The 15,748-nt window shown below is 38.5% G+C and overlaps 2 protein-coding genes across 3 annotated transcripts; one reads left to right on the top strand and one right to left on the bottom strand.

Moving 5' to 3' along the window:
* Nucleotides 1-1,746: 1,746 nt before the first annotated feature.
* Nucleotides 1,747-6,791, bottom strand: si:ch73-335m24.2 (protein eva-1 homolog C). 2 transcript variants are annotated; one of them, XM_019278355.2, is made up of 8 exons: nucleotides 6,633-6,791; nucleotides 5,373-5,578; nucleotides 5,161-5,284; nucleotides 3,476-3,628; nucleotides 3,066-3,209; nucleotides 2,916-2,987; nucleotides 2,746-2,826; nucleotides 1,747-2,445 (listed from the first exon to the last, which is right to left on the bottom strand). In XM_019278355.2, exons 1-8 carry the CDS (start codon nucleotides 6,727-6,729, stop codon nucleotides 2,060-2,062), a joined length of 1,263 nt encoding a protein of 420 aa, XP_019133900.2. In that variant the 5' UTR covers nucleotides 6,730-6,791; the 3' UTR covers nucleotides 1,747-2,059. The 2 variants fall into 2 exon arrangements, with proteins under 2 accessions (XP_019133900.2, XP_019133901.2); XM_019278356.2 differs by lacking the exon at nucleotides 2,746-2,826 and having other exon boundaries at nucleotides 6,633-6,789.
* A 4,090-nt stretch (nucleotides 6,792-10,881) lies between these two features.
* On the top strand, nucleotides 10,882-15,664 carry clic2 (chloride intracellular channel 2). Its single transcript, XM_010731966.3, has 6 exons — nucleotides 10,882-11,212; nucleotides 12,762-12,871; nucleotides 13,436-13,561; nucleotides 13,647-13,747; nucleotides 14,599-14,780; nucleotides 14,975-15,664. Exons 1-6 carry the CDS (start codon nucleotides 11,159-11,161, stop codon nucleotides 15,134-15,136), a joined length of 735 nt encoding a protein of 244 aa, XP_010730268.1. The 5' UTR covers nucleotides 10,882-11,158; the 3' UTR covers nucleotides 15,137-15,664.
* Nucleotides 15,665-15,748: the final 84 nt, after the last annotated feature.

Here is a 15,748-nt window from a genome sequence, read left to right as displayed (position 1 = left end):
TTTTAGATGTACATGTAAACGGTAAGTAACAAAACTTTAACACATACACCTGTACGATATCCTATTTTAACACTATATGCACAGGTATAAATAACAGTAAATAAAAACCAGTGACAGTACAATAAAAGCCAAGTAACTGAACCATGCAATATGTAAATCTAAAACCTTATAAAAGAATTAAGTCTTTGTAAAGAATGTAGTCTTTGAGAGACTGTACAGAGAATACACTGATGTTTAAAGTGCAGTATGCATGTTGTAATGGAAAATTTATATTACATGAGAGCTTGTTAGTGAGGTTTGATAGGGATGAACACACTCCATTGTAACCACCTGCTACAGTTAGATAAGTAAATCATAATAATGACGAATACTCCTTAGAAATGTATAAGAATCAGTGTGGGACTGCCCCACCCTGAACATTTTCTGCAGACTGTCTTGTGCATTTGTAGAACTGTTCCTCTTGCAAGAGTAAAATGACAAAAAGATTAAAGACCAATTGATTGACTCAAGATCCTTATTTTGTGTCGGTGAATTGCTTCCCAGAAATTTCAGCAACAATGTGTGGAAGACTTAACTTATGCTTATACTTATACTTATGTATTGCACAAGCCAGTTCGATGGCTACTGGACTTGACTTGGAGTGTCAGATATTTTGAGGGAGGAGTTGTAGCGACTGATGCTCACAGGTAAGAAAGACTTCTTCTCTGTGGAGCATCTTGGTGAAGGCAGTCTCTGGCTGAAGGTGCTCCTGAGTCTGTCCAGCAGCTCATGGAGTGGGTGGGAGTCATAGTCCAAAATAGACAGCACCTTAGACAGCATCCTCCTTTCCAACACCACAGTCAGCGAGTCCATCTGTAAATATTTTATTATCATTATATTATTTGTAGGCCTTTATCCAATTCATGTTATTTTATATGCTTGTCCAAATATCCCCTCTGGGGATCGGTGAAGACTTGACTTATTTTGCCTTGTGAGTACTATTACTTTTTGTACTAGAAGTATATTTTGTTGGGAATACTTGCTCCGGTAGCATTTAAATAGAGTGTGGCATTTTTTTTACTTTTACTTATGTAAAGGGGCTACTTTTTTCACCACTGTTTGAAACTACCATGAATGTGTGTTGTTTAAGATACAGCTGTGTCAATAATCTTAATATAAAATACAAAACTCTTTAAGGATGTTTCATGTTCACAATGTCAGGATCTTCTATCCTTTTTTTGGTTTGTTTGTGACAACTTCAAATGAAGCAATGTCCATGTGTTATCTTTCATCACTTGCGCCTCTTCATCACAAATATATGTAGTTCTTCTAAACAGGATTTTCCTTTACAAACTCACCTGAAAGATTTTAAGGCCAGACACCATAAAAGAACATACAGTATTCATTAATAAAATAATGTTTACCACAGTTAGTTAAGCTCACATTGTGTCTCAGTCATCCACAGACACAGAGACTGTTCAGACTTGTGACCTCTGTGATCTTTAGGCCATGATACTTGTTACACCCAGTCATGCATCTCTAAATCACTTCATTGTCTCTGTAGATCTTGTTTTGCCAATGAATTGAGTAAGAACATGATCATTTTCTTTTAGATATATGCTTCTGGATAAGTATCAATACCTCAGACATAAAGTATTTTGGACTTCATGTTGTTGGCATCTGACAGGGTTACCCTGGACTTTATCCCCTGGATTTCGTTGTGCATTGTTCAGTTCACTTTAACTTAAATAGACTGCAACTCTCATATTTATTCTCATACCTTTTTTATTTTTATTATACTGGTTTCAACACTTTCACACGACATCTTATAACCAAACCAAACATAAGCAGACAATTAGCTAAATTGTGTTAATCCTTGGAATGATTGCACTGAATTAACCTAGCGCATTATGACTTCATGAATTCACTCTTCATTGTTTAGAGTCACTTCGCCTTGAATGGATAAAGAGGCACAGTTAAATTGTTTTAAAAGTAAAACTAATATGCAATTACATTTCAAAACAGTTTCATATCATAAAGGTGCTTTAGCAGTGGTTTCACTTGAACAATGTGACTTCTTTCAATGGTTGTAGGTTTTAATTTTATGAATGGCATAGGGGCTGGAGTCATGATGTGGCCACATGTCTCCATTGGGCAGATCCCTCATCTGTTCCACCTCACGATCGACCATCTCTACTGTCAAGGTGGAAGGACTGAAGATGTCTGTTGTGCGGTAGGATTGTGTGAGCTGTCGGAAGGATGAAGTGTCTGAGATGTCATCATCAAAGAGGTCCTCCATGAGCTCTTTGCGCTTTCTCCGAGATGCTTTCAGCTCATCATTCAGCTCAGAAACCAGATCTTTAACGTCCCTGACAAAAGTGGAGCGTAAACCAAACAGGCAGAGCAGGAAAACCAGACCAGCACAGATGCCAGAGACAAAGTACAGAGCCACTCGCTCCGGGAGACCTGGAAGAGATCAAACTAAATTAAAAATGTGCAAACATAAGACGCGAAAGCACAGCTGTCCCTCCAGTTAAAAATTCTGTCCTTCAGCAATAAATTATCCCCTAAAAAACTAATAGTATATTTAGTATATGAGTATATTTAATATACTCAGGTTGTGGAAAGAGGCAAAATGAACACAAATTACCTTTAACAGGCAGCTACTCATAATTACCTTTGGTGTACTGTCAATATAATCTACAATAAGAAGAAGAAATGTACATAAAACCCTAGCCTGCGGCCTACAGGCATCAGTGCACATACCCAATATTTTTTCAATGATCTCCACAAAGTTGGTTAAGAGCACATTTTGAGGCCTGTAGGTGGGGCCAGTGTACCATCCACCTGCAGGTGAGAGGGGTCTGGGCTCAGACGCCAGTCAAAGTCTGCTACATGTAACAAAACCTGTGAATTTTTAGTCTGTTTACTCTCACCATGTGTGTAGTCCGAGATCATGAAAGGGTCCGTTGACCCTCGACCCACATCTTCCAGAAGATACCGAGGCACTGAAGAGAAAATGAGAGTTTTTTTTACATAATGCAGCAAACCATGTCACAAGTAGTAACATCTGGTCCGTCACGTACCACAAGTGAAGGACACCCGCAGGTGTTTCCTGGTGCCGGGGAAGCAGGGGTCCCCAAAGGTTTGAGTATCGGCCAGTACTGAGCAGTTTGCTCTGCCATGACACCGACGCGACACCTTCCTCAGAGCCGAAGGTGACAAACACTCTGTAATAAATTAAGTTAAATTAACTTCATAAATCTAATCAGTTTAATATTGTAAAATTATACTTTGTTTTCAACTCCCAGTTTTGATTAGTAACATTTAATTGTGATTAAACTGAAGATACACAGAGAATGGATCATTTCTATGCACAATTGAGCTATTTGTTACTAATAGAGAGGCCCAACACTTATTTTCCACTGATTCTATAGCACTGGTATTTGTTATAAGAATTTGCAACTAGGTGACACTGAAGCTCCCTGTTTCAGACCCATGTCAGTTTGTGGTCCTGGTTCCTGAGGACAGTACGGACTGCCATGCAGCAGGTGTCCAAATGTGGCGGAGTAGATTGCAAGGACAGTCTCATTTTTACACATCAGCTTCAAACGCTCATTTTCACACACCAGTCTGGTGCGGTGGTGCTCTGAAAAACAGATAACATGCACATACACATGATTACAGAAAGGAGCATTTTGATGGACATCTAGTGAAGGAACATACTGTATATCACTGTTGACCTTCACTGCTTTCATTTGTGTGTGTAAATCCAACATAAAAATGGTTGTGATGGGTAATCCATCACTGCGGACATCATCTATTTCTATTACTGATGTTGTTTCTTTTCATTCTTATTCCTGTGTGCAGAACAAATCTGTCCAAATGTAAATGTGGCAGCCATGATCTGCACATTTCAAAAAAGAGATATGTACTTAACCATGTACAAGTCAGTGTTGTAGTCAAAACCAGCTAAACCAAGACCAAGTCCAGTCAAAAAGAGGTCTTGAGATCAGTCTTGATCACTGATACAAGTTAAACAATTTCAATACAAAAAATATCAAAGTTCACTTTGTTAAAATAAGGCTGTTTTTAATATGTATTAAAGTCTGCTTGATTGACATTTGTATATTTATTTATTTGCTTATTGTTTTCTTTTTTATTGTTTCATTCTGAGTTTGATTTTGATGTACCCTTAGTAATGTATTTACATGTGTTATAGAATGCCCATATTCCTCTTTGGAGGGCTATTTTTGAATAAAAGTCAAAAGGTTGAACTCAAATTTATGTTTGTGTTATTTATGTTTCCACTTCTCACCATTTTGAATGTCACACTGAAATGATCAGAAACCTGGGGCTGCTTGGAAGGTCAAAAACAAAATATTCAACAAAACAATGGCAAAAAACTCCCAGCTCAGGGTACGAGAGTCAACACAGCATGTCAACGGATATGATGATAACAGATCCCCATGAAAACTAAGCTGAATCTGATCTGATATGTGATATGGTTGAAGGCCTTAACAAAACAGGATCATTTACTATGAGTTGGGTTTGTTTGGTCAAACTCTTATTTCGAAAGTCATGAATGAACTTTCATTTTCACTGTAAACATTAATATAAAGCACATTATTTACTGTGAGTGGCTTTAAATCTTGGCACCCTGACCACGACTGTTCTTTTCAGGCAGTGGTAAATGTTACGAGAATTTTTTAAGAAGAATCTTTGAATAAGGAGGACTGGATTCAGAGTATCAAAGTTTAAGTTGAATTTAATATTCTTGTACAAGAAGGAGCATTTAACAGTGCAACACACTAGAGGGCTACAGAGAAAAAGGCTCTCTGTGGAGCTCTGTCAGGTGGTTCTTATACAATTCTTTCTCAAAATGGGCTGTCTCGGACATCTTCCCACTAACAATTTCCTTTTTTGGTTTTCCCCTTAGTAATGAACATGATGTTTCTTGTCCAAAATGACACTTCCCTTAGTCTGTCTCTCTTGTCCTTTTTTTAATTACCTTTCCCTGGCAGCTTCAACAAACACATGCTAGATAAGGGAAGTACACGAGATATGCAAAAGACAAAACACACACACACTCCCTCTAAGAGTTAAAACACCTGCAGCCCAGTACAATCCTAATTTTTATAACAGTCCACATAAGAAATATATAGGACATTAGCAGCATACCTGGTCTGCACTTGTAGGAGACTAACAGGTACTTGCTGGTGAGAGGACAGGGGTCCTGCCCAAACACAGGGCTGAAGACAGGAATGTGACAGGACCGCCGATCCTGACACTCTGAAAGCACTTTCTGCCACGGTGAGAAAACATGTGTTACTATTTGAGTCATGAAAACATTCGAGATAGGTAAAAGTAAAACACACTGTGGCTTCATATACCTCAACAGCAATTGGAGAAGCGCATTCTGTGTCCTCCTCCACAGTTATGTTTGAGTTTGCGGATGGGCACAAATGCTGATTAGGAACACGTCTTCCATAGAAAGCTGATAGGACGGTCACAGACGTCCTGGAGGGACACTGGATGATGAGCGTGTCTCCTTCACAAGCATGAGCTGTGTGGTTCTTCAGGATGCTGTGAAGATATTCTAAAAAAGGACACTGGGTGATACTAATTTCACTTTTATGCATCTGTTGTTTGCTGGTTAGTGTATGCAGGTGTAAAAAACGAATAGTGAAACTTACAACACAAACAGCTGGTATGCAAATGCATGCGAACAGTATGATGCTATATTTAAAAAAGCTATTATCTAATCTCAAACACAGCGGTTTGTTATGACTCTTTCATCTCATTTGAATACATATATAGAACTCCTGTTTCTTTCTGAACGTTCAGGTTTCAGATCCCTTGTTAACAAAGCAGAAATGTTATTACAGACTAATCCAGTATTTAGTCGCCTTTCATTTTCCATAATTAGAAAGTCAATAGTCTGACATCTATTTGTTATTTATTTATTTTTGTCCTTGCAGCTCAGCCCTGGTTGTCGACTGGGTGGCGTCCCTGTCGCTGGGTGTGGCTCTCCAAGACAATATTTGGACCATGACCAAACATACAAAAAAAAAAACACACAACCAAACATAGACAGTGAAGTGAAGTCTCTGTTCCCATGTGTGCTTCCTGTACTTGGCCCCCTGTGTTTTGTGTGTGTGTATGTGTGCACTGCAGGGATAGTTTGAATCTTCAGAGAGCAAATGAGTGGCAGTACCAGGCACTCGCTCACAATGAACTATTATTAGGCCCCTCAGAGCGTGCAGCCACACAAAAAATGGAAATCTCTGCTGAGGTCAGATAGAGAGGTACACTGCAACACTCACAATAGATTGAGACAATCTTTGGCTTTGTCCAAATCTATCATTGTTATGATTGTGTAATCAGTCATATTTTATTGCCAGGATTCAAAACAACTCAACTTAAGTTTATTTAATGCTTTGGGAGTATCTAGTCCTATCTAAGTTCAGGACCCTGATTCTGGTCTTTCAGCATGCATTGCACCAGCTGTTTGGAAAGCAGGATGTGCAGACAAAACAAGGAGATATTTAAGACGTTTCCTTTGCAAATCCTTCACAGCTGAGAATTAACAAGTCAGCATTTATATTTTCTCCTGCCAAAGCAATTATCAATGTCCAAAACAAAGCACTTACGAGAGAAATCAGGAGTTGAATGTGCGGTGTGCATCTTCAGAGCCAAAAGAAGAGGTAAGAGGAGACAGAAGGACTCCATGGTGCTGTCATTGTGCATATCCTGCACGACGGACCCCAGAGTTTTGTTGTTGTGCGATTGACTGCCTGGGAGAGCACAGTCAGTGGGTCAATGATGCCATTGTGTGTTAAGTAGCCACCCCTTTAGCAATAAAAAACTGCTTTTCTTTCTTTTTTGGGCTGATGTGTTACATGTGTGTGGATGCATGTACATGTACTTTCATATTTAGCAAATATAGAAACAGTGACATCTTTCTACTGGAGCATTTTGTAAAATGTGCTTATTTGTAACTCTGCAGCCAGGACTGGATTAACTTAGCTTAGCAAAAAGACTTGATGCAAGGGAAAATATAGAGAAACTTATGTAATATCATCATTTTCACAAAATTAATACACCCTACTATGGAAACCAACAAAGGTGGATGTCTTGTTTAGGCATTTGACAAAGATATGCTCATATTTTCTTGGGATGAGTGAAGCACTCTTATTTAATTTTAATTGATATATCAAAACAATCCACTTATAACATGTCTTTATTAATCGGAAATATTTCATTCTTGTGTAGGTTTAATTTGCCCGCAGGGATTTGGCCAAGCAGTGAGAGTGCAGCTGGCTGGGGGTTACTTGGGTTGGAAACAGGTCATCAACGTAAAGCAATTTTAATACCCGCCCATCCAGACACCGGACAGGTGGTCGGTGGTCAGTCGCTAAATCATAAAAGCAGGGGGCCGAAAGGACACCCCTGAAGTCTGAATGGCTGTGAGGGTATTGAATTTGTGAGGAGTAGGTATATAATCACTTAATTCAGAAAATAAATGTTGTCCAAATATTACATTTGTGTTTCAGAAATCCAAATGTTGTCAAAGTAAATAAATAGTCCCAGTCCACCCTGTCAAACGGCTTTTAACGTTTCAAACTTTTCCTCTGTGGGCCTGTTGTTTGAATGAGATCTGGATGTTTGTAACTTAAAGCATTTTTTTTTTCATTAATTCCAGTTAAATTCAATTTCACATCAACATTATCCATACCAGTCTCTGTGATGGTTTGTTCTGGTTTCACATGTTTGAGTTCCTCATTCTTTGCCATGCTTTAAAACTCTCTGTTTATGTAATTTGCAGATTTGATTTGAGAGGTCTAATTGTTTCTTATTGCGATTATTCTGTTATCTGTTACAAAGAATATAATTTGTAGTTTCTCCCATAACATTCCCATAAAATTCAGGCTAGCTATTTTCACCTTGCTGGTAGTTGGACGTGACTGACAACGTGAGGCCCTAAATCTGAAAAAAATAAAATAAAACTGAGCCCACGATGGCAGTAATGTTGATTACAGATGATCCATCATCATTTAGAAAACCAGAACCGAGGCCCACTACAAAGTCACAGTTGATTCAATAACGGGAAGTGGGCCTCCAGAGACTACTTCACTTCTGTTTCACATCTCTGGTCTTTATGATAAGCTAGACTAATCACCTCCCAGCTCCAACTTCATATTTGACTGAGATTGGCAGCCTATAAATATTTTTGTCTAAGTTTCTCAGCTATTTCTTTAATGACTGATAAAGGTCTATGACCAAAAACATTTTTTTTTTGCTATATAGAAATGTCAAAAGAACAAAAAAGGCTCATTGAATCCACCTGTAGATAATATCTTTAACATCTTGACCTTACGTGTGTGTGTGTGTGTGTGTGTGTGTGTGTGTGTGTGTGTGTAAAGGCAAAATCAAGACTCATTCTCTTGGCCTGGGCTGTCAACAGTGTGGGTCCTGTTTATGAAGATAAGGCATTTTTTTTCCAGGAGGTCACTTCCAGCTGCTGTGTGTGTCCAGGGGAGATATGTTTATCTCTCTCCACGAGATATGGTTTTCCTATCTTTTTGTCTGTGGAAGAGGAAGAGAAAGGTCATAGTCGTTTCCACCACTGCCAGTCTTTTCCAGTAATGCTCAAGATATCTCTGCTAAGCCAGAATCAATAAGTTTCAGTTTACTATAAAGACTTTAGATTTAAACTCAATTTCCCTTTTACATGTTTTCTTTCTCAATCATGTGTGATTTCGCCCTTCCCCGATTTACTATGACAACCAAACACTGACACAAAATACATGTGAAGTGATTCACCGGTGCTGACTACGTTATCAGTGATTGCATTCACATTGAACTGAATGTCTGAATGGCAATCCAGTCATTTATCACACAAGCTCCAGTAAACACTCCCTCCTCCATAGCAGCAGAGTAGACAGAGGCTGATCATGTAAAAGGAAAAGCCCACTTTTTAATCTTGTGCATAAGTAAGAGTGACACTCCCACCTCATACTCCAGTAAAATTCCATTCACCTCCCATAGGAAGTGTCAATAAAGTGACTTATAACTCATGGAGGAGGGCTTGTACCACCGGGTGGTTATGTTTTAGATCAGTCCAAAACCTCCCTAACTTTAGAGATATTTAAAAGGAGAGGAGATGGTGCTTTTCTCTCACTTTTTCTTTCTCTGTTAGGTTTCCTGTGATAGTCTATATTCAGTAAATTTCCCAAATTTCTTTGGAATTTCAGCATGATTGGTTTGTTTAATGTGGAACGGAGCCATGTTAAGCAACGTAATGGCTCAGGGCCTCAGACTATCTTTTCTTCTTAAATTCCTCACTATGCATTGCATAACCCTGCCGATGTTGCTGGTCTTTTTTTTTTAGGGAAGTTTCCACCACAACATGGGGATTTTGTGATGAAATTTCCCTTCCCCTGTTTACCGTCAATGACACCATATTACAAGAAACGCCAATACTGAACTGAGTCCTCTCCTCAGTCCCAGAGGACATGAGATATGTTGAGGTAAAGGGTAACTGTCATATTCATTCATTCACATAACAAGACAGCGTTACTCATCATTAGTAATCATGAAATGCCTTAAACTGTGAAACTCAAACGGTTACAAAAAATGTAATACTTCATGGTCTCTAAACTCAAGTCAAAAACAAGTCTAAAGTAACTGATCAAAAAGTATCACTTTCCTTTTGATAAACCACTGAGGGGATTTATTTCGCCATGCATGACTCATTCCTCAAAACATCCCTCAAATATCTAATCTCTGTTTGAAAGAATGGTGACAAACCCAACTTGATATCATATGTGGCTTCAAACAGAAGAAAACACTACACACTTAGCAAATATACACTATATTTAGTTAATCTTTTACCTAAATGAAAGTAACAATAATGTAGATGTCCTGCATTTTCACTTTTGCTTGGTGAAAGTATTTACATAGTATCAGTGAAATGTTTTTAAAAGGATAGGACAGGTAAAAGTAATTATGTAATTAGTCATCTCAATGTTATAATTATTATAATTACTGATGGATTCATTTCAACGATTTCAAGTAGAGAATTGAGAAAGAAAACTGTTAATGCGTTGATGACAGTGTCGGGATCAAAACTTTTACATTTTGGAAAATGGTGGATTTTCTTATGTCAAGAACCACTTAAACAATTAAATGTTTCACATAACATACTTACTTTGTACATTATTTACTGGATGTAAGACTCAAGAATAGATTCTGCCTTAAAATGAAATAAAATGACATGTTTTGATACACGGTGGGTGCTCTGTAGTAAGCAGAGTTGTTATAATTAATTTCTGTTTTTAGTCATTCTTTTTATATTAATTTATTCTTTAATTTCACTTCAGTTTTAGTTAGCTACTTGTTTCAATCTTTTCATTTAGATTTAATTAAATTTTAAGTAATGGGAGGGGTTGCGTGGGGGGGTATTGGTCTAGGGCAGGTTCAGGGTAGTGTGACAATACAAACATTGCACAAGACTTTGTGTCGGCAAATGATTCACAGCCACATCTGTGTCTTAGTAAACATGTTCAACAACATCTTCATGATTGTTGTGGTGAAGTAGGGTATAAAATGTTGTATCACTTTTTTTTCTAAAGTTTAGTTTTTACTTTCATTTTAGTTAACTACATCAGTTTCACTAAGTACAGCCTTCCTGTGAAATCTAATCTTTTTTCCCTTTCATATCTTACAATGCTGGAATGTGAGTGGCCCAGATGAATTGTATAAGTTTGTGTGAGTAATACAGTATTATCAGTTCCTGTATATTATACAGAGGATCCTATTTTAGGCTCTCTCCTCATAGAGGTTGGCTCTGGGTATATAAGAGTATGTACCCCGCCCATCTCTCTGGACCCTCCCTCTCCCTTCACTTGTATGTTCAGAGCGATAGACTGAAGAGAGCCTTCAGAGAAAATACAACCAGCCGCGAGTTGTTTGACTTTCTCCTGACATCCACGACCACAAAGACACTTCGAACCAGAGCAGCACTTGTTCGAGAGCAGTATTATCAGCTTCCCCTTGTCAGATCTGTGGATTTTTTGGGGGGTTGCAAACAACCACTGTCTTAAAGACTCAAAGCTTTGACTGGCCTTGTGTTTGGAATTTTAAAAAAGTGAATTAAACTTCTTTTGGGAACGACATGGCACTTCGACAGAACTCTGACAAGGAGCCAAGCATTGAGCTGTTTATTAAGGTAAGTCAATTTCACTTATTACTTGAAAGAAGTAAACATGTGAAGCCAATTACACCTAAATTCACAGTTAAAGGATGTGCTGTATACAAATCTACATGAAATGTCTAATTTGCCTGTTTCATATCCTCTCTGTTAGAGGGTTTGGCTTAAATACCAGCAAAGTCACCAAGGATTTGTTGCTCACTTATCAGCATTGTAAAAAGGCAGAGATCTACAGTATTGTTGTTGTATGAGCAGCAATCAGAGGACAACTCTCATTTTGATGGGTGTTTTCGATAGATACCATGTGCTACAGCTGCTCAAGTGTTTGTATTCCCCTCGAGAGGTCACAGCATATTATCAGTGAACTCTGGCAACAGACACACAGTCCATCTTATCATCACACACCCAGAAGGAGCAGGGAGCATGCAGCGTGACTGGCCCCAAGTCTGAACTAGGCACACCCACTTTTCTTCACGTACACATTTGGATACACTCATCTTTCTCAAGAAGTGACACATACAAATAGTCATTCTTCTCATTTTTCGCCTCACAGTGTCTTCCTATTGTCCAAACGTTAAAGGATCTTTTTTCATTCTCCAAGTACTCTTTCAGTACTCATAGTACTAATACCTCATTCTCCTTTTACTACAAATACATAAATGTGCTTTTGTTAGCAGCATCTGTGCAGAGACACAGTGTCTTCTGATATATAAAACAAGGTCAAGAGGAGCCCCAAAACAATACAAGACATTACAATATGAAGTAGACAGCATATTATGTCTCTTTGTGAAGCAAACATTCAACATTCAGCCACTTAAAGGAATTGTTTGACATTTTAGGAAATGGGCTCTTTTGCTTTCTTAGACAGGAAGATCGATAACTCTAATTTTTGTGCGGTGAATATAAAGCTGCAGCCAGCAGCTGGCTTAACAGCTCGCTCTGTCCAAGAATAACAGGATTTGCCTAGTAGCACTGATAAACACAAAATATCTAGTTTTGTTTAATCCATAGTGTAAAAACAACACAATTTACATGGGTCATGTGATGGGCTATGTCCTTGTAGGGCACGGAGAAGACTCCAGGAAATCACGGCTCCCATCAAAGGAGTAGTTCAGCACAATAACCCCCATAACTCCCCCCAAAACAGCAAACAAAATCCAATGTTTTATCTCGTTTTATCGAGCTTTGGAGTTGGAGCTGGTGGATTTGTCTAGCTGGCAGGCAGGCAGTTTCTAGCTTATCTAACTTGCATCGTATGTAACGTATCTTTTCATCTAACTCTCATCTAAGTGTACGTTCCTAAAATGTCAAACTTTAACAGAGCTCAGAAAACACGTGTTGCGTAGTAAAGGTTAGTGCCTGTTGTTTTCCTCTACAGCACAATGCCTGCTTTTCCTACTATGTGTAGGAAAACGCCTTTAAATCCCAGACACGCCTTTCATTCCCAAAATGACTTGTTTATCAGCACTGGAAAGGAGAAGAGATATTGCTATTGCTTCACTGGCTGAAACAGGACATTTTGTGGCTTGTGTGGTCGAAATAAAAATGTTATCTCTGTGTTTTTCAGGCTGGACACGATGGTGAAAATGTGGGGAACTGTCCCTTCTGTCAAAGGCTCTTCATGGTCTTGTGGCTGAAAGGAGTCAAGTTTACAGTGACCACTGTTGACATGAGGAAGTAAGCCCTCCCTCCTCTGGTAGAAACACTTCCTGAGCATCTGGTCATGGGGACTTTCACACAGAACTCTATTAAGAAGCAAACAAGAGAGAAATTGAGAGGTTTCTTTCAGTAATCCAAATCATTTCTCACTTATCAATAGGCGTGTTGCTTGCTCTGTCTAAAAGAGGTGAGAGGGAGGAACCTGTAACCTGTACAAAGAGCTCTGTGTTGCTTTCAAACAAACACCTTCTTTAATTGGGGTATTTATTGTGTGAATTTCTCAGGGCCAAGCTCCACAGAGCAAATAAGATCAGGAAACTTTGAAAGGATGTTGATAATTGAATGATTCAGAACACACACATAACAGACCTCTTAAACAGGCAACCACTCCCAGTGCCACATGTTTTTATAACTAAACCAACAGCCAGTGAGCCTCATTTGATTCTGAGAGCCTCGATAACACAAAACACTCTCAGTTTTAAACACCTGATAACAGTCTGATTAAATTAACTGCATAAAATAGTCAGATGTCTCACCCCTTCCTCACCCTTCTTCCTGCCCATCTTTTTACGTCGTCTCCAGGAAGCCAGCTGAGCTCAAAGACCTGGCCCCGGGGACTAACCCTCCTTTCCTCCTCTACAACGGCACCCTCAAAACAGACTTCATCAAAATCGAGGAGTTCCTTGAACAAACACTGGCTCCTCCCAGGTATTGTTGTACACAGTCATTTAACAAAGCATTATGATGACTTATTCTCCCATCAAACATTCCTTCTTTCTTCTCTCCCCTGCAGGTATCCTCATCTCAGCCCACTAAACAAAGAGTCCTTTGACGTGGGTGCTGACATCTTTGCAAAGTTCTCTGCTTACATCAAGAACACTCCAAATAACGCCTGTAAGGTTTGCTTCATGCAATAAAGAAATACTCAGTAGAATGTATTCTAAACAGAGAGAAATATTTGTGTATTTTTTAACTCCACTACAATTTATTTGTCAGCTGTAGTTACTAGTTACTATTCAGATTAACACTGTGTCTCCAAGATCAGCTTCTGAAATATAGAGATAAAATATTTTGTAGACGAAACTGCCCAGCAGTATATAAAGTAGCCCAACCATGCCCAACTACAATATTATAATGCTTACATGCCTCAGTGACAGAAATCCAATAATGTAATATTATAATAAAAACTACAAATGCAGCTATTCTGCATAATTAGGACTTTATTTAGACTTTTGTACTTTTAACTGAGAAAACATTTGGATGCAGGAACAAATTTAAACTTTACTTTTTTCTTTCTTTTTTACTTCTTTACTAATAAATATGAATAATTATTTCTTCACTGATTGAAATTACTCAATTCTCAGAGAAATGGCACCTTAAATTGTTATCTAGGGATTACTTTATTGGATTATAATTAGCGGTACAGTGATGAGAATGCAGCATTTCATGTTGTATCTGGTTGAGGTGAAGTTGATTTTTACTTCTACCCAGTTTGGTTTGATTAACCTGTTGCAATCCATTGTACTTTAAAGGGTTATTATAGGTTTTGTGTATAATAGGTTAATCTACAAAGTAACAAGCAGCTCTCAAATAAATCTATTGGAGTAAATGTGTACAGCAGCATAACATTTAAGCACTCAGATACAGTACAAAATTGTACATAAATACAATATTTAAGTAAATGTACTTACAGTTTACCTGTAGTTACAGTCACACATCATATCTCTGTGTTTCTGACTGTCCAGTCCAAGAGAAAAACCTGCTGCGGGAGTTCAAGCGCCTGGATAACTACCTGAACTCCCCCCTGCCCGAGGAGATCGACCATAACTCCACAGAAACTGTGACCGTCTCCAAGAGGCTGTTCCTGGATGGCGATCGCCTCACCTTAGCTGACTGCAATCTGCTGCCCAAACTGCACGTTATCAGGGTGAGACAGTGTGTTATCATTTTGGGGTAACCTCTCTGGTATAGTGTAGGATGTTAATGATTTCACATGCTTTCATTTACTACTACTATTACTGTTCTTGATGCAAAGATGTAAAACTCTGCTCAGCTCTGATCTTTATGTATCTGGTGTACTCTGTGTTTATCAAAATGCTTCATTTTTTTTATTGATTTCAGGTTTCTGCCAAGAAGTACTGCGACTTTGACATCCCGGCCCAGTTCACAGGTGTGTGGCGTTACCTTCAGAACGCCTACGAGAGAGAGGAGTTCAAACAGACGTGTCCGGCTGACATTGAGATTGAGAAGGCTTACTTTAGTGTGGCTAACTCGAGGAAATAAACCTTTGATTGCCTGTAACCAAAGTCCTGCTGTGACCCAGTCTAACCTGCATGTAAAGATTATGAACTGTAGAGGGTGCTACAACCTAAAAGAATAGAGAATCAGGCCAGGATCCACCTCAATAATCTAAACCTGTTGTTGTAGAAAGACTTTGGGACAGGCTGAAGCAAAATTGGTTGTATGTGTTGACTATTTATCCATAGTCACTCACAGACAGATGGTGTGTTTATGCCACAGTGAAAAGGCCACATGTGCAATTGACTGTTTTTGTTTATAGTGTAAATATTGATATTTTTCCATGCTTTTTATAATCAAAACACCCTCATTAAAACCTGATTGATTGATATGCGTTATGATTACGTTATTAGTTAGTTAGTTAGTTAGTTAGTTAGTGAGAGCAGCCACAGAAACCTTCACAAACAGTTTTTATGCAAATTATGAAATAACATTTCTGTATCTTCTTATCCTGTACAAATACAGTTTGATTGATTTGTCTCATTGTCACGTCAATAAAAAATATAAAATGAATTTGTCATAACCTTGATTTGTGTGTGTTTAAGTGTTTGTGTACTGACTAGTGCTATACTGCTCCCTTATGGGGAAAAAATGAAG

This window comes from Larimichthys crocea, chromosome I (assembly GCF_000972845.2).
Source record: "Larimichthys crocea isolate SSNF chromosome I, L_crocea_2.0, whole genome shotgun sequence".
Taxonomy (NCBI): Eukaryota; Metazoa; Chordata; class Actinopteri; family Sciaenidae; genus Larimichthys; species Larimichthys crocea.
The sequence above is the reverse complement of the archived record's forward strand: the minus strand, read 5'-3'. Positions and strand labels throughout refer to the sequence as shown.

Coding starts and splice junctions, on each gene's coding strand:
- si:ch73-335m24.2 (XM_019278355.2), bottom strand. CDS start 6,729: ATGCACAATGACAGCACCATGGAGTCCTTCTGTCTCCTCTTACCTCTT. Junction 3,629..5,160: donor CTCCTACAAGTGCAGACCAG/GTATGCTGCTAA, acceptor TCTGTTTTTCAG/AGCACCACCGCACCAGACTG. Junction 3,210..3,475: donor AGGACCACAAACTGACATGG/GTCTGAAACAGG, acceptor AATTTATTACAG/AGTGTTTGTCACCTTCGGCT.
- clic2 (XM_010731966.3), top strand. CDS start 11,159: ATGGCACTTCGACAGAACTCTGACAAGGAGCCAAGCATTGAGCTGTTT. Junction 11,213..12,761: donor GCATTGAGCTGTTTATTAAG/GTAAGTCAATTT, acceptor TGTGTTTTTCAG/GCTGGACACGATGGTGAAAA. Junction 12,872..13,435: donor ACCACTGTTGACATGAGGAA/GTAAGCCCTCCC, acceptor CGTCGTCTCCAG/GAAGCCAGCTGAGCTCAAAG.